Here is a 21,405-nt window from a genome sequence, read left to right as displayed (position 1 = left end):
GAAAAACGGGTGTCGATCGGTACTAATGACCACGACGACGCTGACGCTGCTAACGACGAGAAACCGGCACCGTAAGGATGCACCCTGGCTGAGTGTGTGTGTGTGGCAGATTGGGGTGCGTTTGTGAAAATTGGCCACCTCGGTTGAACAAATCGTGACGATTATTTGAGGAGCTCTTAATCGATTGCTTCCGGTCGAAAAGCTGGGCCATGGAGATGCGTCACAGGGTTTGCGAGCGTGTGATTTGGTCACCTTGACGACCTGTGGGAGGAGTGTGTGTCGCCTACTAAGATAGTGAAAAGGATCTTCTAGGCGAAGTTTATGCTAGTGTCAATCGCCGGAAACAATCCAACTGGAACTAGGGACTTATTATCCAATGAATTCTTAATTAAATCTAGCGCAATAAATACCATGCTATTTTGAACACGTTTTCTGTGTAGGAAGGTAGTGTAGATAAGGATATATTGCAACTCACATTAGTACCCAAAAACTCCCTTTAAATACTTCTAACAGGCGATTTCTGACCAGCAAAAGTACGACATATGTTACTCCTAAAAGAGCATCGAACGCAAGGTTTAGGTATATGTTTAAATTTTATTTATCGATTACAGTGGGGTGTTCGCTCGTGAATCATTGCGGCTTACGATAACCTACCCTACTCGCTATAGCTATTAAATAATTGCGATAATTTACAGATTACTCTCCCGCCGGCCGGATCCTTCCAGGACGAGGTGCGCACCGGGGGAACCTAGTAGCTAGCAGCTAGTTTGTAGTATGTTTTAGGAGAAACAAAAAAAGAAAACATCATACTCTCTCCCTCTCTCTCTCTCTTCTCTACTCCGTCAACCCTCCGTGGTCGTAGCCTCGTATCAGTGGTTTTTTTTTGTCTTATTTGCATTTAAGCGCGCGCTAGCAGATAAACGGGACTCGTTACTAAGAGAGTGACTAAACACCGCCACGGCACCGGTCTGTCCTATGTACAAATCGCTTCTTAAAATCTTAAAATGACAGAAAAGAATTAAAAACAATCCGCTGGTAAATGGTGCCGGGCTTCCAGAAAAAACCTACGCTATGTACAAACAACGGCGGAGAACATAATAATACTTTCGTTCGTCTGCTCAAACGAGCCGCGCGGTTTCGACACCGAACCGCACACAAAAATCACTGGTACACTTTCGCAGTTTGGCACTCGTCTCAAGGACGATTCCCCAAGGACGATCCCCCTATGTGATCACAAGGATCTAGCCGTTGTGGTGCATGTTTTCCTCATCACTCGGGCAATCGTCCATGTCGATGAACTCGTCCTCGTCGTCCTCGTCCTCGCAGCTGCCGGTTGGGCTCGAGGCTGAGCGGTTCTGGTGGTCTCCGTCGGTGGATTTTCCCGATCCAGAACCACCCTCTTCCTGCTGCATGCGCTTGTGCTTCGTGCGCCTGTTCTGGAACCATACTTTCACCTACCAAAAAGAAAGAGAGAAAAACCGGGGTTTTAATTTCAGTTCGTTCGTTTTCACTTAACTCGTCCATCGGAAGGGACGCTATCGCTCGATTTCTGTCCTTTGATCAACCGACGCGTGTGACTCGTGACACGATCTAAGGCTAGCCAGGGAATCGAGCGTATCGATGTTGCCCTTTTGTTCACGGCTCGCCAGACGGAATTATAAGTCAACCAAATGATCACGCCACCCACCGGCACACCAGTCAACCGAGCAGGTGTAATTATGAGCGAAATAGCGGGCTCTAGGTGTAATTTAATCTAATTTACACCGACCGAGCGCGCGCGTCAGTGTTGGTCGGAAAAAGCTCCTTACAGGACGGGCCGGCTTTTCATGGCTCCTTGGGTGGGATTTCGTTGGTGCCAACCACCCACAAAGCCGATCCGGATTTACGATCCCACACACGCGTAGGGCTTCCGTTGGCGTCGGTTGGCCAACAGCATATCCAACTTCAAAGGACACTCGGGCTCGGGTCAGGGTGGTTCTGGCCACTGATCAACCGATGGCTTCCCTACACTTTTTTGCTTCTTCCAATTTTGCCATAATTACCTGCGTCTCGGAGAGGTTCAAGTTCTGCGCCAGCTGCTTACGCTCCGCACCGACGACGTAGTGGTTGCTTTCGAAGGCGTGCTCCAGCTTGAGCAGCTGCGAGGGTGAGAAAGCCGTCCTGACGCGCTTCGACTTGCGGAACGGTATGAGGTAGTCTGGTGGATGAGAAGAAGTAGAAGAAGAAGAAGAAAATGGTATCAGTAAGCGGGGTTTGTGGGAGCTCGGTTTGGGGAGTTGCCACGTGACACAACCCCTGGTGGGGGAGGTGAGAAAGGTTAGCAAAAGCGCTGATAAGTAGGCGGATGAGGCGACTAATACTGGGCCAATGAGGGCCAATAACGTTTCCACGAAGGACGGCAGCGAAAAAAAAAGAAAAAAAACAGGGACGCCTCACCTTAACCGCGTCAACCACGTGGAATGGCGTGGAACGAGCGGCGTGCGTGCGCGTGTGTGTGTAATCAGTGTTAAACATATGTACCATTTTTGCGTAAACATCCCCCCCACTGTTGTGGCACTCGGAGCACCCTTTTGCGAGGGCACACACCCACACGCACGCCGCACGCTCGTTCACATTTTCCGCAGTGTAGTGCCGATGTTGGGCCGTGTAATTAAATAATTATATATCATTACGGCAAATGTATATATATATAATGCACTTTGGCTGGTTTAGCGAAACCCTCCCAACACACATACACACACACACAAACACAAGGGGAAGTGCAGAAAAAAGGGACTTCCGCTCGATGGTCGCGAGCAGGTGCGTGTGACCGGCTATGGACATGTTTATCGCATGTGTAAATGATTTTTTAATGGACGCTCTATCGCACACGCGCGCAGTTGAAGTGAAAAATCTGCACCGTTTTAAGCACCGCGTAAGGGAAAACGACAGCGAGAGAGAGAGCGAGTGCGAATGATGAAAATTCCTCTAATGACGTGAGGCGATCCGTGATCGCGGATTTTCCACCCGCAGCCGGGAAAGCGAGCGACCACAAACGGCGGCCATTTCACCTAAAGCGGGCCCCAAGAGGGCTTTCCCAAGACTGAGAGCTTTGAGAGGCAGACGGAAACAATGTTTCGTGGGGTGCACTTTTTCTCTCACTCTACCCCTCTCCGTACGACAGCAGAGCGACGCCATTACGTAAACGCCAACCCCCAGAGGGTGGGCTGTAGAGTGGTTCGCTCAATTAAAAAGCAATCAACACACTCTCGGCACTAGGGCAGCGCCATCGAACTCGCGCCCCAATCGCCCACCATCTTCTAGGGTGTCTAGGGCGTTTTTTTTTTGCAGCCGTAATTACCTTTTAATCAACCTCCCGAGCGCACTAATTAATACATTTCGCTTGGCCCCGTCGAGCCACCGGGTGCCCGTGTTTGGTCGTCATTGGCCAAACCGGTGGTGGACGGGGGGAAAAACAAGGGAGGGAGAGAATGAGAGAGAGAGAGAGAGAGAGAGAGAGAAGGAGAGTGAGAAAAAAAACAACATCAGCCACACAACAAGCTCCCATGCGAATGGCTGTGCCCGCTACCGAACGCAACTCCTGCGTGTAATTCAATTAAAGTAATCGTATCACTGTGACGCGATCGCACCTTTCCGCGAGTGGCCCTTTTTCCCTCGTCTGGGACACACAGACACACACACGTACACGCACACAGCCACATAAGCTCTCCCATGCCTGTCATTCGATCCGCGCGACACTGCCCTCGTTCGTTCGTTCGTTCGTTCGTTTTTGCCGGAGAACGGTGAAGGAGTAAGCGAGCTCGAGGGGTGCGAAGGAGTGACCAAACCCCCCCCCCCTCTCCCCCGCAGGTCACCCCTTTCCCTTCCTCCCCCAACGCTTGGTTGATGGGATCGCGATCGAGGAAGGGTGCGTCGCACCACTCGGCGCCTTTTTTCCTGCCATTTGCTGAACGCGCCGAGCTCGGCGGGTGGAAATAGGCGCGAAGTTGAAAATTAAGTTAATTTAGATAATTCAATTCCACCACCACCACGCCTTTCCAGTGCTGACTCACCCCGAACCCTCATGGGCGAGCGGGCGGCCATTAAGTTTGGTGGCGTGTTTGTTAGGGGTGGGTTTTTATTTTTATTTTTCTTCTACCGTCGTTTGTCCTGGGGGAGGTTGATTTCGCACTCCCGCCTGCAATTGATCCGCTCGGGTGCAAGTGTGTGTGTGTGTTGGAGGCCCTTTTTTGTTGTTTTTGTTGCTGGTTAGCCCCTGAATGCCAGCCTGCTCGATCGCAATTACACGATTGAGACCCCTTTTTTTGTTGGGATGTACTAACCCACCCTCTGAACGCCTTCGCCCCCACGCTCACAGTAGGTGTGTGGGGCCGCTCCTTTTTCCTGCTCGTTTATGCTCGCTTATGAACACATACTGGTCGTGGGCACAATTCTTGCGTTCCAGCGCCGACTAATTAACAGCACAGCTAGATCGGTGATCTAGCGATCGGTTTCACTTTTTCAAAACAAAAAAAAAAACCCCACCCCAATCGAAGGAGGTGTTGATTTAATGAGCGCGCGCGCGCGCGCGTGTGTGTGTGTTTGTGTTTGGACATTTTTCCCCTCCAAATCTCCACCGGCAGACGTACGAAAGGACGATAACATCTGCTTCTCTCCGGGTTCAGAATTCATAAGAGGCTGGTTTTTCTTCTTCTTCTTCTTCTTCTTCTTCTTTTTTGCCTTTGTCCACCCGACACTCCGTCTCGCTTGCACACCTAGGTCTAAGAGAGCCGAGGCCAAGTGCCTTGGGGCCTTTGTGTGCATATTTCTTCCGGCTTATCTTGCATCGGTTTCATATTTTGATATTTTTTACTGCCGGCTTCGTCGAGCTTATTATTACATTATTATGCTTCTTGTTTTGTTTGTTTTGTTTTTTTTATTGTTTTTGTTTTTGCTTCGCTCGTCCGCTCCGTTTTGTGGCTCGGATTTGAGTTTTCTCGTCATCGCGCGCCTGACACCGACACGCCGCGGCTGGTGCGTGGCTCCTTCAGCGCAAATGAATATTTCATCATCTCACACGCCGGCGCGGCTTTTATAGCGCACACGATATGCCTGTATGTTGTGCGTTTGTTTGTGTGTGTGTATGTGTGTGTTTAATGCGTTTTCTCTTGACTCTTTGCAAGGGTTTTCCAACGCTTTTTTCTCTTTCAATCGCCACTTTCCTTAGGGTGCATTTTTGCGGGCGAATAAAGAGAAGAAAAAAACGCATGCACTTTTAGCAGGCACTGCGGAAGAGACGAAACATGCAGGGGGTGGAGCAGGCGCCATTCGGAATCGTGCACCAACCGCCACCCCCACCCTTTCTGGCAGCGCTAATGCAATTCAAACGAAACATGGCCCGGTGCAGGGCCCAAGCTAAAAGGGCGTACATACGTAAACACTTCCGAAAACAAGCAATTAAGCGGCGGAAAGGAGGAAAGACGGAAAAAATCAAGCTTTACACATACATACACTCGATCTGCCCGAGCGGCTCAAAAGTGAAGCGAAATTAGTGCATAATTAATTAACGGCCGCAGTGGTAGCCCGGCGGTGTTGTAAAATGCAATTTGTGGGCTCGTCCACATGAGCCTGTGTATGTGTTTGGAGGTGAGCGGAAAAAAACCGGACGAAGATCAATTTGTTAGACCATTTCCACCGATCAAGCGCTCGATCGAAGCTCACCGAAAGGCGGATTTCGATGAGAAATCGCATTGTCCCTCACCTTTTTCGCATCCTGATCGCTTCCTTTCCGTTCGCCAGGCGTGTAATTATGAATGAAGACGATCCGAGTCGATCGCGATGTCAGACAAACCCCCCTTCGAGGGGTGGAGAACCCTGTCGCCGCACCGATCAACTCTTCCAAATCGCGCGCAAAGGTAAAAAAATGACCCAACCGATTGGGACTGCGTCGAGATGGGAGGCTTCTTCTGGGAAGATCGTGTGCCCGTGTGCGTTTGTGAGTGTGTGTGTGTATCGTTGTTGTGTGTACGATCACCAGGATCAGCTTGGGACCCGCGTGAACAACGCGATCGTGCGCGCTCAAACAAACGAAAAACGACGTCGCGATGAGGACGGTATCGGTATTAAATATCTCATTAATTTATTTTCAACGCCATAAATTAATGGCCTGATTGGGTACCGGCAGCCGTTGCCGTTGGGCAGGTATCTGTTATCGTGCTTTCTCTCTCTCGCTTCCTCTCTTTTGCATGAGATTTTCGTCATGAAAATTGTGCATTTTTCATAGCGGCTGCTTGTTTGCCCTTCAAGCAAGATTCGTTGTTAAAAATAAAAATAAAAAAAAACGGCAACAAGAACCATCAAGCCTCCGATCAACGAAGGCTACGCAAAAAGGCGGCCCTCTCCTTCGGCCTCAATCTTTCATCATAAGTGTCCATTTTTGTTTCGTTGTTGTTTGCGCGTTTGTTAATTATTCTACCTGTTGCGTGGCGAGAACGTCGGGCGAAAAATGGGCAAAATTTGCAACGGCCCCATCAGCGCAAGGAAGAAGCGAGCGCAGGAATAATTGGCACTTACGCTAAACGCATTCTCGTTCGAGTTGAGCCGCCCTAAGGCTAGTTTCCCGCCACCGTGGAACCTTTTTCCATTTCGGTAGGACGGGTTTGCTCAGACCGAGGGAGCCCTAAATGAATGCCGCCGGTGTGCCGAAACATTCGTCCTAATGTTTATGAGTTTACTTTGGGCGCGATGTGATAATTTACTAACAAGAACATCGCATTCCGGCACCTTTCTGGGCTAAGGGCGTATTGGTGGGTAGTGGTGGTGCATTTTTCCTGCCGGTTTTCTTTCGATTGTTTGCGCTACTAAAGCCGGTTAGCCCTCGACGAGCCCTTCGGAGAGCACATTTACGCCCAGCGCCCTGTGTTGGCTGTGTTCGCGCTGTAATTGCGTACTCAAAATTCCAACAAGCGCGGAAAAATTTGCTTACAAACGAATAAAACGCGAGCATTCGCAAGTGGAAGCGAATGAAAAAAAATTCCGCACGCCATGCTAACAAGGCCCTCGGGGAAGAAGGACCACGTAGGGACGACGCTAAACAGCCCACGAAATAAGAGTACTCCCAGTATGAGGCAAGCGAGAAGGCAACAGGCACACATGCTGCCCCGAAAACGAAGCAACGAAAAAAAAAAACAACAAAGAAAATAAGGTGGCAGGAAAAAGCATCCCGAGCGCCCCGAAAGTGGCATAAATTATTCGTCCCGGTCGTCGACGTGGTCGTTAAAGTGCGTATAAATTCTGGAATTCGATTTATTGCCGCAGCATCCGACGAAATTATGAAGCGTCGCACCGAACCCAGGGGGTGGATCGATCGGGCGGTGGGCATTGGCACAACTTTTCATAACTTTTGCACCGTGTTAATCTGCCCTTTTTTGCGCCTGCGCCTTTCGCGTGTTCGCACGAGGCGATAAATTAGCGATAAATGAGCTTTTATTAACAGCCAACGCGATCGCGCGAGGGCGATCGATGACGCTCGGAAAGGAAGCACGATCAACCCAGGAGGGATAGGGTGGAAAATCGAAAGGAAAAGCGCGACACTCGGTGATGCTCGAGAAGCACGATGATTAAGTGGGGTTCATTCGCATTCGGAAGCTGGCTGACGATCGTACACGCACACGATCGCTGGAATAGGAATGCCACTTCACTTTTTTTCTGTGGCTTCCGGTTGCGCGAGGTGACGACGTCTAGTCTCGCTTGTCTGTTGAACATGTGCGGGGTTTTTTTTTGCTTCTCTCCCTTCAAACATTTATTGATTTATCATCTCGAAGGAGCTCATCCGATTTGCCCGCACGGGAAAAGGGATCCGCTAGGGTTGCCACAACATTTACACCGGTCACGGTTGTTGGCGCAATAAAATCACCTCCGTCTGGCCAGCACGACACGGGCAACACGGTTCTTTTTATTTCCTCCCCAAGAACACGACCAAGTAACGACAAGTACGCGCCATAAAGAAAGCAACAATGGGCAACATCAAGGACCCGTTGTGTTGGGTTTTTTTTTATTGCAAAGGGACACCCAACCCGTGACCCTTGTGTGTGCGTTCTAATTAGATCGGAATGATGGGGTTTTTACGATCGCGATCGCGTTGCCCGAGAAAGGTCCCGGCGGGAAGAAAGCACAACCAGATAAGTGACCCCGTGAGTGTTCTCGGAACTCTTCCCTGCAGGAGACGGATATCCTGGGGTGATGGGTTTTTGAAATTTGGGCTACTTAAACAAAGCTCTGCATCGTGATCGTGCGTGGGAGAGTGTGTGTGTGAGAGAGAGAGAGAGACAGCGGGATAACCGCTTGCCGACGGGAGATGCAGCACAAAAAGAGGCAATAAAAACAAACGGGAATAAAGCGCACCAGCAAAAGGGGAAATAAAAAAGAGGATCGCTTCGGTGGCGATTTATGGCTGCACGATCGAACGAAAGCAATGATCGGTGTTCCCGTATTAGCTTGCAGCCTTTTTCCTTCGAGTGCAGGTTGTTTTTTTGCGCTCTCGCCTTGGGGGTGGATTTTTGAGGTGTTCTTCCGTGGAGTGGTTCTTATTTTTGGGGGAGCATCTAGCATTTTTGGGGGATACTTACTGCCTGGGAAGCCGATCGGGAAAACGCCACGGCCATGACGACTCAGCAGCCACGGATAAAGCGGATAGCTATCGCGCGGTGGCAGGTTCGGGTTATGCAGATGAGCGGCCGCTGGATGCGGTGGAAAGGGCTGACCGGCTTGAGCGTGTGCCAGGGCGGCCGCCTGGAACTGGGCTGCGAGGAAATGCTGGTTGTGGGCGGCCTGTACCATTTCGGGTGTGTGCAGGAACGGTGGAAGAGCCTTGATGTCGGTTGGAGGACCTCCGCCGGGTTGACCCGCTCCACCCGCCGATGGATGTGGTGGGTGGGCCGAAGGTTGTGGAGGACTCACGGGGAAGGGCCGTACGAGTCCTGCTGGCAGTCCTGGCACAACGATTGGACCCACGGGCGGTGGTGGTGGTTGTGGTGGGCCACCACCCGCTGATGGTCCTACACCCAATCCGACTAACCCGCTTGGTGGACCCGATGGTGGTGGTTGGGGTGAAACCGGTGGTGAAGGGCTACGAGGACGCTTAAGGGACAGTGGACCAACGGGACCGACGGTGGAGTGGACCGGTGGTGAGAGACGCGATTGAAGCGCTTCCAGTGAACGGGCGCTCGCGTGGCTTCCTTCGAGACTTTGCGGACTTTCGGGGAGTCGCGTGAGACTGTAGTTGTGTGGTGGCGAAAGGCTCTGGAGTCGGTTCAACCGCACGGAGTAGCTCTCGGAAGCGAGTGGGCTGGGTGAACGCTGGGGTGGTAGTGGACCCACACCCCCACCCACTTCCGGTTTGGTAACGGTGTGTGGAGGCGACGGAGGTGACTTGGGCGTCGTGTTGCCGACTATCGAGTCGATGCTGAAACCGATGCGGGGCTGCAGCGTCGGCATCTTGTAGTTGGCGGCAATCTTGAACACCTTCTCGTCCGTACGACACGTGTCGATCATGAAGCTGGTGGCACTAGCGGGGATTCGATGGACGCGGCTCGCGAAACGGTTGCGACGCAATTTTTTCTTCTTTTATTTCCGCACTTTGGCGTTCGGTTCTGGTTTTTCTTTTTTTATGAGGGCAGCTATGTAAAACCACCGCTCATTACACGGGCACGGCGCGGGCGTAAACACACGCACGCGCACACACACCAACGCACATACGTGCACCTACGCGCAAGGTGACGGGTCCAACGCACGAGTCAAACGCAAACGCAACCGATGCGATACGTCGTCCACTACGATTCCTCCTTCGAGGTGGTCGTTGGGCGTTGAATGCACTGTTGATGCTCACACGCACCTACACCCACACACACACACACGCGCGTACACACGCACAAGGACACACGGGTTCACTAGGTGTCAGGCAACGCAAACAAGAGCCCAAACGAGGCACACTGCGCAAGAAAACACACGAGACACAACGGGGCACGCAACACGGACAATGTGAGGGTTCTGCGCACGGCGAACGTCAAACTCGGAATGATTCGAGCTGCAGCGAGTGGAACTGGAATTTCTTCTTTGTCGAATGGTTCGAAGGGGCCACCGTAGCGTATCGTGCGCATTGCTCACACGCCTGTGAGAGCGAGCGAGAGCCACACAGCGATGTAGCGTGTCGCATGCGCCATGCTGTGCTGCGCGTTCGAAAAAGTGGGCGGAGCTACTTCGATGCGCACAACCATCGCAGTAGCGTGCCCGCGAGTACATACATATGTACTGGGTGGTGTTTTTCGCACCTCCACCGCACCGTTTTTTGGGGTGTTTGTGTGTGCGAGCTGCCACGGGAAGCTGCGTGTGTATTTTTTTGTTTGTCTTTCTCGTCCTGCAACGGTAAGATCGGTCTCGGGTGAATCGATCGATCGAATCGAAGGATTAGAAGCGAGCACAGCACGGGGAACTGAAGAGGGCACTTTTCCTCCCGTTTGTTTGCGGGAAATTCCACCCGCGTGTGTTCGCCCCAACTCTCCCCATTTTCCCATCGCCGATGCCGCGAGTTTGCCTTATTTATGATACACTATTAGGAGCGCTTGTTATAAGTTCATTCGTTAATTGGTCTAGTTCATTTACGTTTGTTTTCGCTTGTTCGCCTTGTTGGTCGATTGGGACAAGCAATGGAAACTCTCTCGCGTACTCAGTCGCCCGTCTCAGGCGCTGCTATTTTAATTGGTGCCGCGTTTTTTTTTGTTTTTCCTGACATTGTGCCGTGGTGTCAACCTTTTGCGGAGGTAGGTCTCCTCACGCGAGCCGTGCCAATTGCGATGATAAGTGAAATGTTTTCACTTCTTTTTTTTCCTCCCATTTTCTTATCGCGCTTTGTTACGCCCCGCGGCGGTGCGGTAATGAGACTCGATTGTGTTCCAATTTTTTACACACATACACACACACACACACACACGCATCAGAAGCTAGGCCAACGAGGACGCGTGAGCATTTATTCACAACCCCTGACAGATCCCGGTGCAACTAGCACGGACTCTCCGGGGGCCACCAGAAAGTGTGGACAAAAAATTAAACGATTCACTGAGATTGATTTAGACGATAATTGTCCTTATTTATTTAATTAATGTAGCTTTTTGTTTCTGAGCTCGCGCGGCATGAGTTGCTGCTGTTACTTGTGGGACCAATGTAAGGAGAACGGAAATTAATCGTGCTCGAGCATTCGGGCCAAGGCTGGAGCTGGCTGATCGTATGCGCTGATAAGAGCAATTAATTAGACCCACGTCCATCAAGCCCGCGTATTTCTCCATGAGCTCAGGTGCGTGACAAAAAACTGAAACCCCCCAGTGGGCTCGCAGGACTCACCAAGCCAACCGTCGTCGCGATCAGAGGTCACGCGTGCCTTTCATGATTGACATAATTCAATTTAAGATCATACACTGCTCGAGGTGCGTGTGTCTGTTCGCGCGCTTCCAGGCCTACTTAATTAAATGAACTACAAATACGATTAACCTCGCATGTAATGCTTAAAGCGCAAAGTGAACGAAGTTACAACTCCGTTCGACTTTACACCCCCAAGGTGGAAACCTATCCCGGGCTGGCAACTTTTCAGAAGTAATCTGTTTTAAAGCACACCTTGGTCGCATAGCTTTGCCATAATTTTAATCTTGTTGAAATGGCCCCATGGTCCTTACGAACGATCAACGCAACGTTACACAACGCGCTCTACAAGTGCACAAGAACCGCTCTGCAGGCGTTTCCCGGCGAAACCTAGCAAGGACGGCTTGAAACGGTTAGGCAGACCGGAAAATGGGTCTGGTCACGGGCTGGCATCGTTTACCAGCAAGCGCCACCCAGCAACGGCCCCCGAACCGAATTCCCGTCAACGAACGTTACGTTTTGGGTTCGAATCGTCAAACCATTTGAGGGTCCTTGTTTTTTTTTGTCTAACACCTCGAGCGACCCCAGACGGGATTACTTGCGGTGACGCCACGGGAGATTGTGAATCATTATTGCGTTCTATCGCCATCTAGCTCTTTCTCGCCCACCTTTGCGTTCTTTACAACGCTTCACAACCGTATCGTGTGTCGCGGGAAGTCCTTGGACGCGTTCTTCCCTTAATCGTCGAACCTTAACCAACAATTACCACGCCAAGGGGCTCGAGTTTTCCCAGGTGCCCCTCTGTTTGAAGCGGAGCCTAATCTCCGGCGTTTTCTCCCAGGCCCCGGTGAGGTTTCCCGTGTCTTCCCGTGTTGCGACGGGCTCGGATGGGGCTTCCCGGGTGGCCAGGAACCAGGAGAATGGAAAGCGGGACCCTTGGAACCGGGGGGAAAAAGGTGAGAAAATTTGAAGACGATGAATGTGGCCGTTTGAAAGTAATTGGATAAATGATGTCAAAGTGGCGCCAGGGTGATAACGTTTTTAAGCCGCTCCTGGCTGGATTTGGAAAATCTGGGCCACTTGTGAAAATGAGCCACGGAAAATGTCCCGCCTACGTCACTAGTCAATCATTACGGGTGCGTGGTTGAGTTTGGGGGCTGCATATCGCGCATTCTAACGTGCCCATTGGCGTGACATCGTAAGTCACCTCAGCGGGCAGAATGGGCGCTCTGTCTCCGCGCTGCAGCGGAATAAAATTACACAAATTTACCACTTATTAATTAAAACATCACCGGCATAAAGTTGGGCTTATTTGCGAATAAATCAACACGTTAACATGAAATATTTATGAGGCAAGTGCTACCCGCGGGCCCCAGCGTGAAGCCTCACGAGGCGATCCCAGCGCGATCTTGTCGACGTTTTCTTCATCACCTTTCGAAAAAAAAAACCCGGAACCAGGGTGCCGAACGAACGCAGCGATCGTTCGCGTTCTGCGCGTCAGCCCAAAAGCCAGCCGTTTGAGGATCTTTTTCCTTTGTTTGCCTTCGTTGCAACCCGCCATCCTTTCGAGAGGGGGCCTGGGTCATCTGGAAAGGGTTCAGCGATTCGGTGCAGCTTTTTTGCGATGCGAATCAACACGCTCAGCCACGGTTCAACCGACCTGCCGAGGTTCCGTGTTAATGCCCGCGCACCGAGATGATGATAATGGCGCTGATGATGATGATGATGATGATGGGACCGAGGATGGTGATTTTATGGGCCAGAAAATGGGGCAGTCCTTCAATTTCGCCTCAATGCTGGTGTTTCCCCGACCAAGAAGTGATCCGTCGGTGGCCAAATATTTGTTTTCCCATTCCCGCAAAGCCATCGGAGGCAGGCGAAAAGTTAACAATTCACCGATGCACATTACGGGCCGATGGTGCCTTCGAGACAGTGGTCCGAGCGAGCCGAGGGTTTAAAATTAACGACAGCCCCAAAATTGAAGCCGTACGGTGCAATTGGTCGAGGTATTCATGTGCCGTTTGGTGCGTTTAACTCATGACGGCAGCAGCCGGATGTGGTTGCCAGTCCATCACCTTCAATGGCGGCCACAGAGGGCAAACTCGGCGTGCACTGACATCTCATTTATTTTCCCCATTCAAGATCGATCGCTCGGTGTTGATGAAGCGCAACCGTACCGGAACGGCCGGCTGCTTCCTGGGAATGGGGATTGCTTCCTCGTTCGGAAGCAAGCTGTTGATTTCAGTTAGCCAAGTGTGGTGCGAGTGCTGCTGTTGAGCATGGCGCCTTTTTTCGAGCGTTGGTTGACGATGTAGTTAATTGAAAGAAAATGTTACTCGAAACGGCAACAATGCAACGTGTTGTTGTGCAGTGATTTATTACGAAGAGAGTAGTGCTTCATTTTGGAGGTTTATTTGGTTATTTACTTAATGCGGCATGTTGTAGCGTTATGCTCTATGGAAAGTATAATATGCATTCAATTTCGAGGTTTATTTGGTTATCTATTTAGCTCTCTGCTGAATCGAGTACACTGATTTATTGCGAGTAGAATAATCACTGAATTTAGTTGCCTTTTCACAATCTCATTCTCAATTGTTGATGATTTTTGAAACATGATAATTAGCTCTGTATAAGAGGATATGTTGATTCAAAATTAGCCGTACATTTTGTCTGAACGAATTAAACCACAAACATTTAAATTGAATTTCCCAAAGCATACTGCAGGACGAAAAGCATGAGAGTTAAGCTTCTTTCGAAATACCTCAGCACAGCACAGAACCATACCGTAATGGTGTCCATTTTCTCGGAACAGCAGCTAATTGCTGAGAACCACTCACAGCTACTTTGTCCATTCCACGCCGCGCCAAGGCGATGCTTGCTTGCGAGGACGCAAACCGAGATTCCCAATCTCATTACATTTTCCCATCCCAGACGCCCGAAGCTCGATGTGCGTATGATCTGTCGAAAATCGCTTCATCGGCTCGCCTCCCGATCGAATCGGTACATGGACAGGTTTCCCATGGTACAATTATCACCGAGGGCGCGCCTCAGGAACACCAATTTCGCCTCACCGTGTGAGAAAAGTAGCGCTTCCTTCGCGCGGCCACCAACAAAAAAAACACCCATCTGCTTAATTAGAAACTCATTCGGTAGCCGGGCTGTGGCTGTAAAGAGCAGCCGATGTACTAAGCGAGGTGATCCTCTCGACAGCTTCCCAAGCAGCATCACCGATCGAGGACGTCCCTGGCAGCTTCCCCAACTGCTGCTGCTGATGCTGCAATTACTTACCGCTCGCTGAAACGGCTCGACCGAAAGCGTCGTCTGCGCCTAATGCTTCACCCTGAGCCGAGTGCCTGTACGTGTCCGTTAGCTCACACTTTACGAGCTTAATTGAACCGAGGCCCGGGCAAATAATTAGTGGAAGCGTTACCGGTTTTGTGCTTAAATTAAGCCATTTTTCTGTCCGTCGCGTCCCCACCGAATCAGCGCGCTTAATCAGCGCCCTTCTCCATCTTAATCTCGCTTCACTCTGTTTCTCTCTCTCTCTCTCTCTCTCTCTCTCTCTCTCTCTCGCACACACACACACACATACACACCCCACCCCCGGAAGGGAGGTGAGTGTCTTATCAGCGTCGGTTAGATCGGGTTTCTGCGAAGACAGAGACATTAAACTCACGGTTAATTATGTCGATTCTCATGATCGCGCCCGCAAACACCGCACATCGAGCAGCAGGAGACGGGTCGAAGATGGGGGTTGGGGGGAATTTTGGGGACCGCCGAACAGGGCAGGGCCCCCTGGCGGCCTAATTAACTAATGATGGGTTGCGTTGCGTTGTTTTCTTCACGAATTTTGGTTTTCCATACGCGCCTGACGGTGGTGGCGCGCATCGCATCAAGAAATTGATAAAAATGCCATAAAAATCTCGGGACCCGCGGGCTCGCCAGGAACGTGCACAAACAAAAACGTAAAATGGGCCCCTACAAAACAAAGAGCGGGGAAGAAAAAAACCAACTCACCCCAAATGTACGGTGCGGACTGTTGAAAAAAAACCGTGGACAAGAAACTCATCATCTCTCAGGCGAAATCGCCGCTGAAAGCGCAACCAGCCATAAACGGGCGCGCGGTTCACAGATTTTACGACCCCCTCGATCCCCGGCCACATCCGGCCAAAAACTACCGCCCTTATCAATCGGCGCGTCCCCACGTTCTACCCGCTCGATGCGCCAGCCCTTTGTCGGCCCCGTTTGGTCAAGGATAAGGCGATGCTGGCGATGGAAAAAGGGGTTTGCTTGTTCGTGGGGCTTCTCGCGATCCCGCGATCACTCGATCGCGCACTCCCGTGCATCCGATCGGGCGGGAAAGTGCGTGAGCCAGTGTCTTTGTGTGTATGCTTTTGTACAGCTGCAAGTGTGTGAGTGGTGTGCAGCGACATGTCCCGGACCGGAAAAGACGCACGGCGACACCGAGAGTGGTCGTAAAATGGCAATAAAATTATTATCAAATTTAGATAAGAAAATCCGACACATGAAACTTAATGAGAGACTAAATTATGCTGATTAACTGGCCTCCTGTTGATGGAATTCCGTCCAACGGTCTGGCGGGTTTAATGCAGCGTTGATCGCCGTTGGTTCGTCTTGAATGATCACCCATTGGGGACGTTTTTATTTACTGTGCTGCTGCGTATGGTTCATTTCGAGGTGCTGGTGCGATTTTTTGTGCCCTTGGTGCTGCTGACACTGCACGTTAGCAACCGATTAGAGCACGAAAGCAGTTTGCCATGACATTCTTGAGCGTGGTTGCTTAGTTTCTTGGCCAGGTTCACGGGAGCTTAAGGGTTTAACGAGATTTTTTTGTACATTTACATTCATCTTGTTTTTTTTTTAATGTTGAGCGATTCAGCACCGTATATTTTTACTAATTTTTTGTTATTTATACGCCGCTAGGAGGCTTTAAATTGTTGCGCATGTCTTCGGGTACCCTTTCGGCTATTTATCATGTGTACGGACATAAAACCTTACGGATTTACGGTCATTCGTCAGTCGGTCATGCAGGCATTTTTTATATTTTTACTGTAGGAATGTATATTAGCAAAATATTCCTTATGTACCTTCATCTTGGTTCATTTGAGCACTGTTTGAATTGGCATTATGGAGGTATTTTAATTTTTTTGCCACACTACGAACCATTTCGAACACCCCTAAGGGTAAAAGCTCTTTTTCGCTCAAACGGCTGCGACCCACAAAGCACCGGGGCAAAGCAAACAACACAACATATCGCGTAATAAATTTGGACGTTTTTGGTGAAGGTTGCCCCCGGGGTGAGGGCAAAATATTTGCCAAATTCAAATTAAATTTCGCTCCCCCCCTCCCCCATCGCCACCTAATGCGCCACCCACCCTTGTCGCTCTGCTCGTGCTTATCGAGGGGCTCAAAAACGTGACCACAAACAGATCGCACCGTGCACGAGGCTCGGTTTTTTTGTAAATCAGATCTCCAGCTGTCACGACGGAGGTGAAACGCGCCACAAAAACCCGCACCAGTCGAGAAGCCGCGGACGTCTCAATTATGAAGCGAGCGTCCTTAAGACGATTTCCCACCAGCCCCACGAGCAGTTCAGTAAGAGTCCCCCGCAAGTGATGCACCATCCAACCGCGGGGGCTCATTGGCGCGTGAAGCGCAGCGAATTTTCCCATTCGAACACCAGGGCGCACCCCATGGGATTCGGGTGGGGATTTAAGGTTTTCTCGCGCTCGCGCGCACGCTCACCCTAATGCTAATGCCCGTGCCAGTGGCCAGCAGCATAAAGTTGTTAAGCAAATATTTGCCATCGTAGCAGCGAGCCCCAGCGAGCGCCAGCGGGAGAGCGATGGAGTAAATCATCGTGAAACATTTCGGTCATTTTGGCATTCCGCCAGGACGCTGGCCGCGAATACCGGAGGGAAAACCCCGTGACCTGTTGGGTGCGGCTCTTTCTGGCTCACATTCGTTTGCGCAGTTTTCTCGTTTGCATCCAATGTGTGCGGGAAAGGGATGTCTGATTTTTGTTGTTGTTGTTGTTGCTTTTCTTATGCCTTGAACGCCTCATGCTGGTCAGCCGAGGTCTTGCTTGCGCCAGAGCTCATTGCTCATCATACATATTTCATTTCATTTTGCACCACCCGGCATCCACCTGGGTTCTGGGGTTCCTGGGTCTGCGTTGATTTATTCCTACCGAACCGAAAGGGCAGCCGGCACACACAGACACACACTGATGAAGGGCTTCGACTGGGCCGAAAAAATGTCCGATCGTGTGATGTTTTAATTATCGTTTGTACGCCACGAGAAGCGCCCGTAGAGCGTCGTCACGACGGGGGCATCCCGAAGCGAAATGAAAATAATAAACTAAAATTAAGACGAATAACTTCCCCCTCCGCCTTGAGTGGTTGGAAAATATTGACCATAAGGGCGAGAGAAATCATGCCCCCGCGGGCCGTCAGGTGAACCGCCCTTGCGGCGATTAGGCTGCGAGAAGAATGGCCTATTTGTTTTCGGACACTCGAGGTTTCGGTTCAATCGAGCGCGGAGATGATGCTCTCTTTTAGCTTTCGAGGGTGTAGCAGTTTTTGTGCAATAAACAAAAATAGACCGAAGGCTGCACCGGCCAGCTGATGGGCGTTTAAATTAACGTAACAGGGAAGAACAAAAAAAAAAGAGCGCCCAACAGTAAGCACCTTTTTGTGGGTTTAGAAACATGCGCTTGTGGGATGTTTCGAAAGATCCTCAAATTGCCTCCGACAAATAAGCTTTTAAGGCGTTTCGGGGCTCGCATAGAAAGAAAAAAGAAACGTCTAAACTTCGAACGTGTGTGTGTGTGTGTGTATGTGCGCCCTCGATTAATTTTCCCGCCCCGTGTAGGATGTCCAGCTAGAAAAAGGATGTATTAATTCCTCTCAACAGCGCTCGCTCGAACAGCATGGGGTCGCCGGACGAAAGAACGCATGGCGCTAAGGGTGCGAGCGGGAGGATAGTAATAAAAAAATGTTAAAGAAAACACACACCCAACGGAGCCAAAAATAAATAAAACGAACCGTGTCAGCCGTAACATTGGCGGCCCCGGGGTTGATATATGCGGTGCCGTAGCGTCATAATTTCTCTCTACGAACACTCACTCCGGGTGTTCCGGTGTGGTGTGAAATAATAATAATGTGCCTGGCCGCTCGGCTTGTGGCGTTAGAAAAGCCCCGGTTCTTTCGAGATGCACCGGCAACAGGTTGGCGATTAATAAAATAATTGATCGAATCGATTGCAGCAGGTACGCGCGAACAGGGCGACAACATGTTGCGCACGCTGGGCACGCAAACCAGCACGAGGTGTCGAGAATGTTTGTTTCAAACCCAACGAGTCTCGCTTTTCACGGAAGGACCTGTGGCGAAGGAGGTGCGTTTTTGTTCGATTCCCAAGAAAGGGAACCCAGCAGAACGTACACTGTTTGTTGTGTGCATTGTGGAGAAAGGTGTGAAACGGCTCTAATGAGAAAGGTGTACCGATTCCGTGAAGGCGCTGGTCAGGATCGCGCGTACCTGCGTGGATCCTTGCTCGAAGGGGGATCGATCGCGATCGCCGGAACAAGAGAGACAGAGCGAGAGAGAGAGAGAGAGAGAGAGAGAGAGAGAGAGAGAGAGATTGAGCGTTGATAAAGGACACGGAGAGGTGACCAAGGCACGGAACCTGTGTTACCTGGTTGGTGTCGCTGGAAGATCATCTCGGGTTCTCAGACGACTCAGGGAGACAGAGTGGCTATGGCGCTGGCAGACGGTTTGTTACGCGGGGTTAACAATATGGCCGGATTGTCGGGACGAGCGTACCAATTGCGAAGGGTGCGTGTTTTGTTGACTTGTGGGAACATTTTACGGGCACAAGGAAACAATGGACGAAAGGCAATCGAAGTGCGTTTGTTAACAGCTTTGTTACATTTAGGCGTGCAGGACTAACGACGTGCCATTTGTGGCGTTTAAGTTGTGATCGTTTTCGTGTTTCAAATTGACACTACGTAAAGGAGTTTATTTGGGTTAAAAAAGAGGGTTTTCATACATTCGAATGGACCTTCCATTTATCGATCGCTCTCAAATAATGTCATTTTCGCGAAGTATACACAACCAATTTCCGGTGAATATCATACCGAATATCATGCTCGTGTATTGCTCAATTATACGTCAAGCACAAGAGGGAAAAATCAGGGAAAATGGCTCGTACAATCAGGCGAAATGGGCTCACGGAGTGAAATTAATCACAATGCTTCCGCCTCCAGCTTCCATTCCAACAAGAACGCACTAGGCTCACACAATCGACCAACATTCAACACCATCAAGCGTATGCAGGACCATCCTGCACCCTCGGCAAGCAATCCGCCATTTGCCTCGCGAAACCGCAGGACGATGGGGATGGTTCGTATCGTTTTATTTGCTTGGCAACCCGCACCAACCAGCCAGCGAGTCAGCGAGCAGTTCCATCTGGCCCCGGGCAAACCAGCTATCAGATTCTACGCGAATCCCGCCCGCCTTACCGCCTATTCAACCCCGGCCCTCGGAAGCTGCCGGGCAGAAAGAGCAAATGGCGATAATAACGAAAATAAAGCACCAAATAGCACGGCGAGCAATTATAGAATGAACTTTTAACAAGCTTCTAATAATATATAATAAATAAAGTAAATATATGCCATTACGGTGAGGCGCAAGAAAAACCTCCCATTTGTTAAGCGCCCGGAAAGTGCCTCTCGCATCCCCATGTTACCGTCTCCTGGATCCGATCCATTCCACCTTTCAACCTGGCTGCAGCTGTTGTAAATTGAACCGGGCTGAACCCCTTTTGCTTTTGCAGCATCACGCCGCGCACCGTGGCTTTTTCTCGCGCACACACAACACCAAACGGCACCAATGGCGGACCAATGGTGCTTCGAAAACACGACACCGTGAAGGAAATCGCGACCCGTCACCTCGAACGCTCGAGAACCTCTAGCTCCGCCTTTTTTCGAACTCGCACCCTCGCGCGGCAACTCGGCCGGTTGCGAATAGGGGTGAACTCGCGCATTCGGAAGTGGTGGGGTCCGGACTTCCGGAAGGGCGCACCCGAAACGGGCGAATCGATCGATCCGAGCAGGCTGGCGCGTCGGCGAAGGACTCGCTCGCACACCGGTAGGTGAGCTTTTTCGTTTTGACACATGCGCGCGTGTGCGTGGCGAAAGCTTATTTCCCCATCGCGAGTAAGTACGCCAAGCGGTTCAAGCCACGGAATGATGGTAAAGGAATAGCGAGAAGGAAAAAAAAAGCTGCACAAAAACCCGCACACGGCCAATCGCTAATGACACGCTTCGCGATTGCTCGACCACGATGGTGTTGGTTCGCGCGGTGCCGTTGCCGTGGCAACTCGCGAACATGCCAGAGGGTCGCGTGAAGCGCAGCAGGCTGGAAACCTCTACTAAACTCTCCCCACCCTCCCACGGGTTCGGGTGTTTGTGTGAGCGGCATTTTCCGCGACCGGGAGGTGTGTGTTTGTATGGAGAGCCCGCGACGGCCCTGGCGTACGGGCGCGAACGATGGAAAAGGAGCCGCTTTTTATTATGTGCTCAGCGTTCGTCGAATATGGAGCGCCATTGTGGCGAGTGCGCGCGCGAGCGAGCGAGAGATGGAGCCTGTGTGTGTGTGTGTGTGAGTCAACACCGCCATCGCGGGACGTGGAAACCAGTGTGAGAGAGTGAACGTGTGAGTGAGTGAGCGAGAGAGAGAGAGTGTGAGAAAACCTGCCAGGCTCGAAAGGATTGCATCCCGGTAAGGTGCGTTTGATTGTTGGTGCTGATGATGATGCTAATGTAGCAAAGCGCTCGAGTTACCGCGCCGTAACGACTCTCGCAGGGCGCAACCAGGCGTTATCCTTTTTCGTTTGTTTGCGCCGTTTTTTTTTCCACACATTCGTTTTGGGCAAATTTTCCAAGGACCAGCACGAAGGGAGGTCTATCTTTGGAGTCATAAATCCGCACGAATG

At 50.8% G+C, this 21,405-nt stretch overlaps 1 protein-coding gene across 1 annotated transcript; it reads right to left on the bottom strand.

The window, feature by feature from the left end:
* Window positions 1-1,241: 1,241 nt before the first annotated feature.
* On the bottom strand, window positions 1,242-9,622 carry LOC128730946 (homeotic protein empty spiracles-like). Its single transcript, XM_053824038.1, has 3 exons — window positions 8,607-9,622; window positions 2,043-2,197; window positions 1,242-1,454 (listed from the first exon to the last, which is right to left on the bottom strand). Exons 1-3 carry the CDS (start codon window positions 9,529-9,531, stop codon window positions 1,242-1,244), a joined length of 1,293 nt encoding a protein of 430 aa, XP_053680013.1. The 5' UTR covers window positions 9,532-9,622.
* Window positions 9,623-21,405: the final 11,783 nt, after the last annotated feature.

This window comes from Anopheles nili, chromosome 2, assembly GCF_943737925.1.
Source record: "Anopheles nili chromosome 2, idAnoNiliSN_F5_01, whole genome shotgun sequence".
Classification (NCBI taxonomy): Eukaryota; Metazoa; Arthropoda; class Insecta; order Diptera; family Culicidae; genus Anopheles; species Anopheles nili.
The sequence above is the reverse complement of the archived record's forward strand: the minus strand, read 5'-3'. Positions and strand labels throughout refer to the sequence as shown.

What these genes read in the sequence shown, in the direction of transcription:
- LOC128730946 (XM_053824038.1), bottom strand. Translation starts at nt 9,531, where the DNA reads ATGATCGACACGTGTCGTACGGACGAGAAGGTGTTCAAGATTGCCGCC. An exon ending in CCCGATCGGCTTCCCAGGCA is followed by an intron (nt 2,198 to 8,606) that starts GTAAGTATCCCC and finishes CTCATCCACCAG; the next exon opens with ACTACCTCATACCGTTCCGC. An exon ending in TGAACCTCTCCGAGACGCAG is followed by an intron (nt 1,455 to 2,042) that starts GTAATTATGGCA and finishes TCTTTTTGGTAG; the next exon opens with GTGAAAGTATGGTTCCAGAA.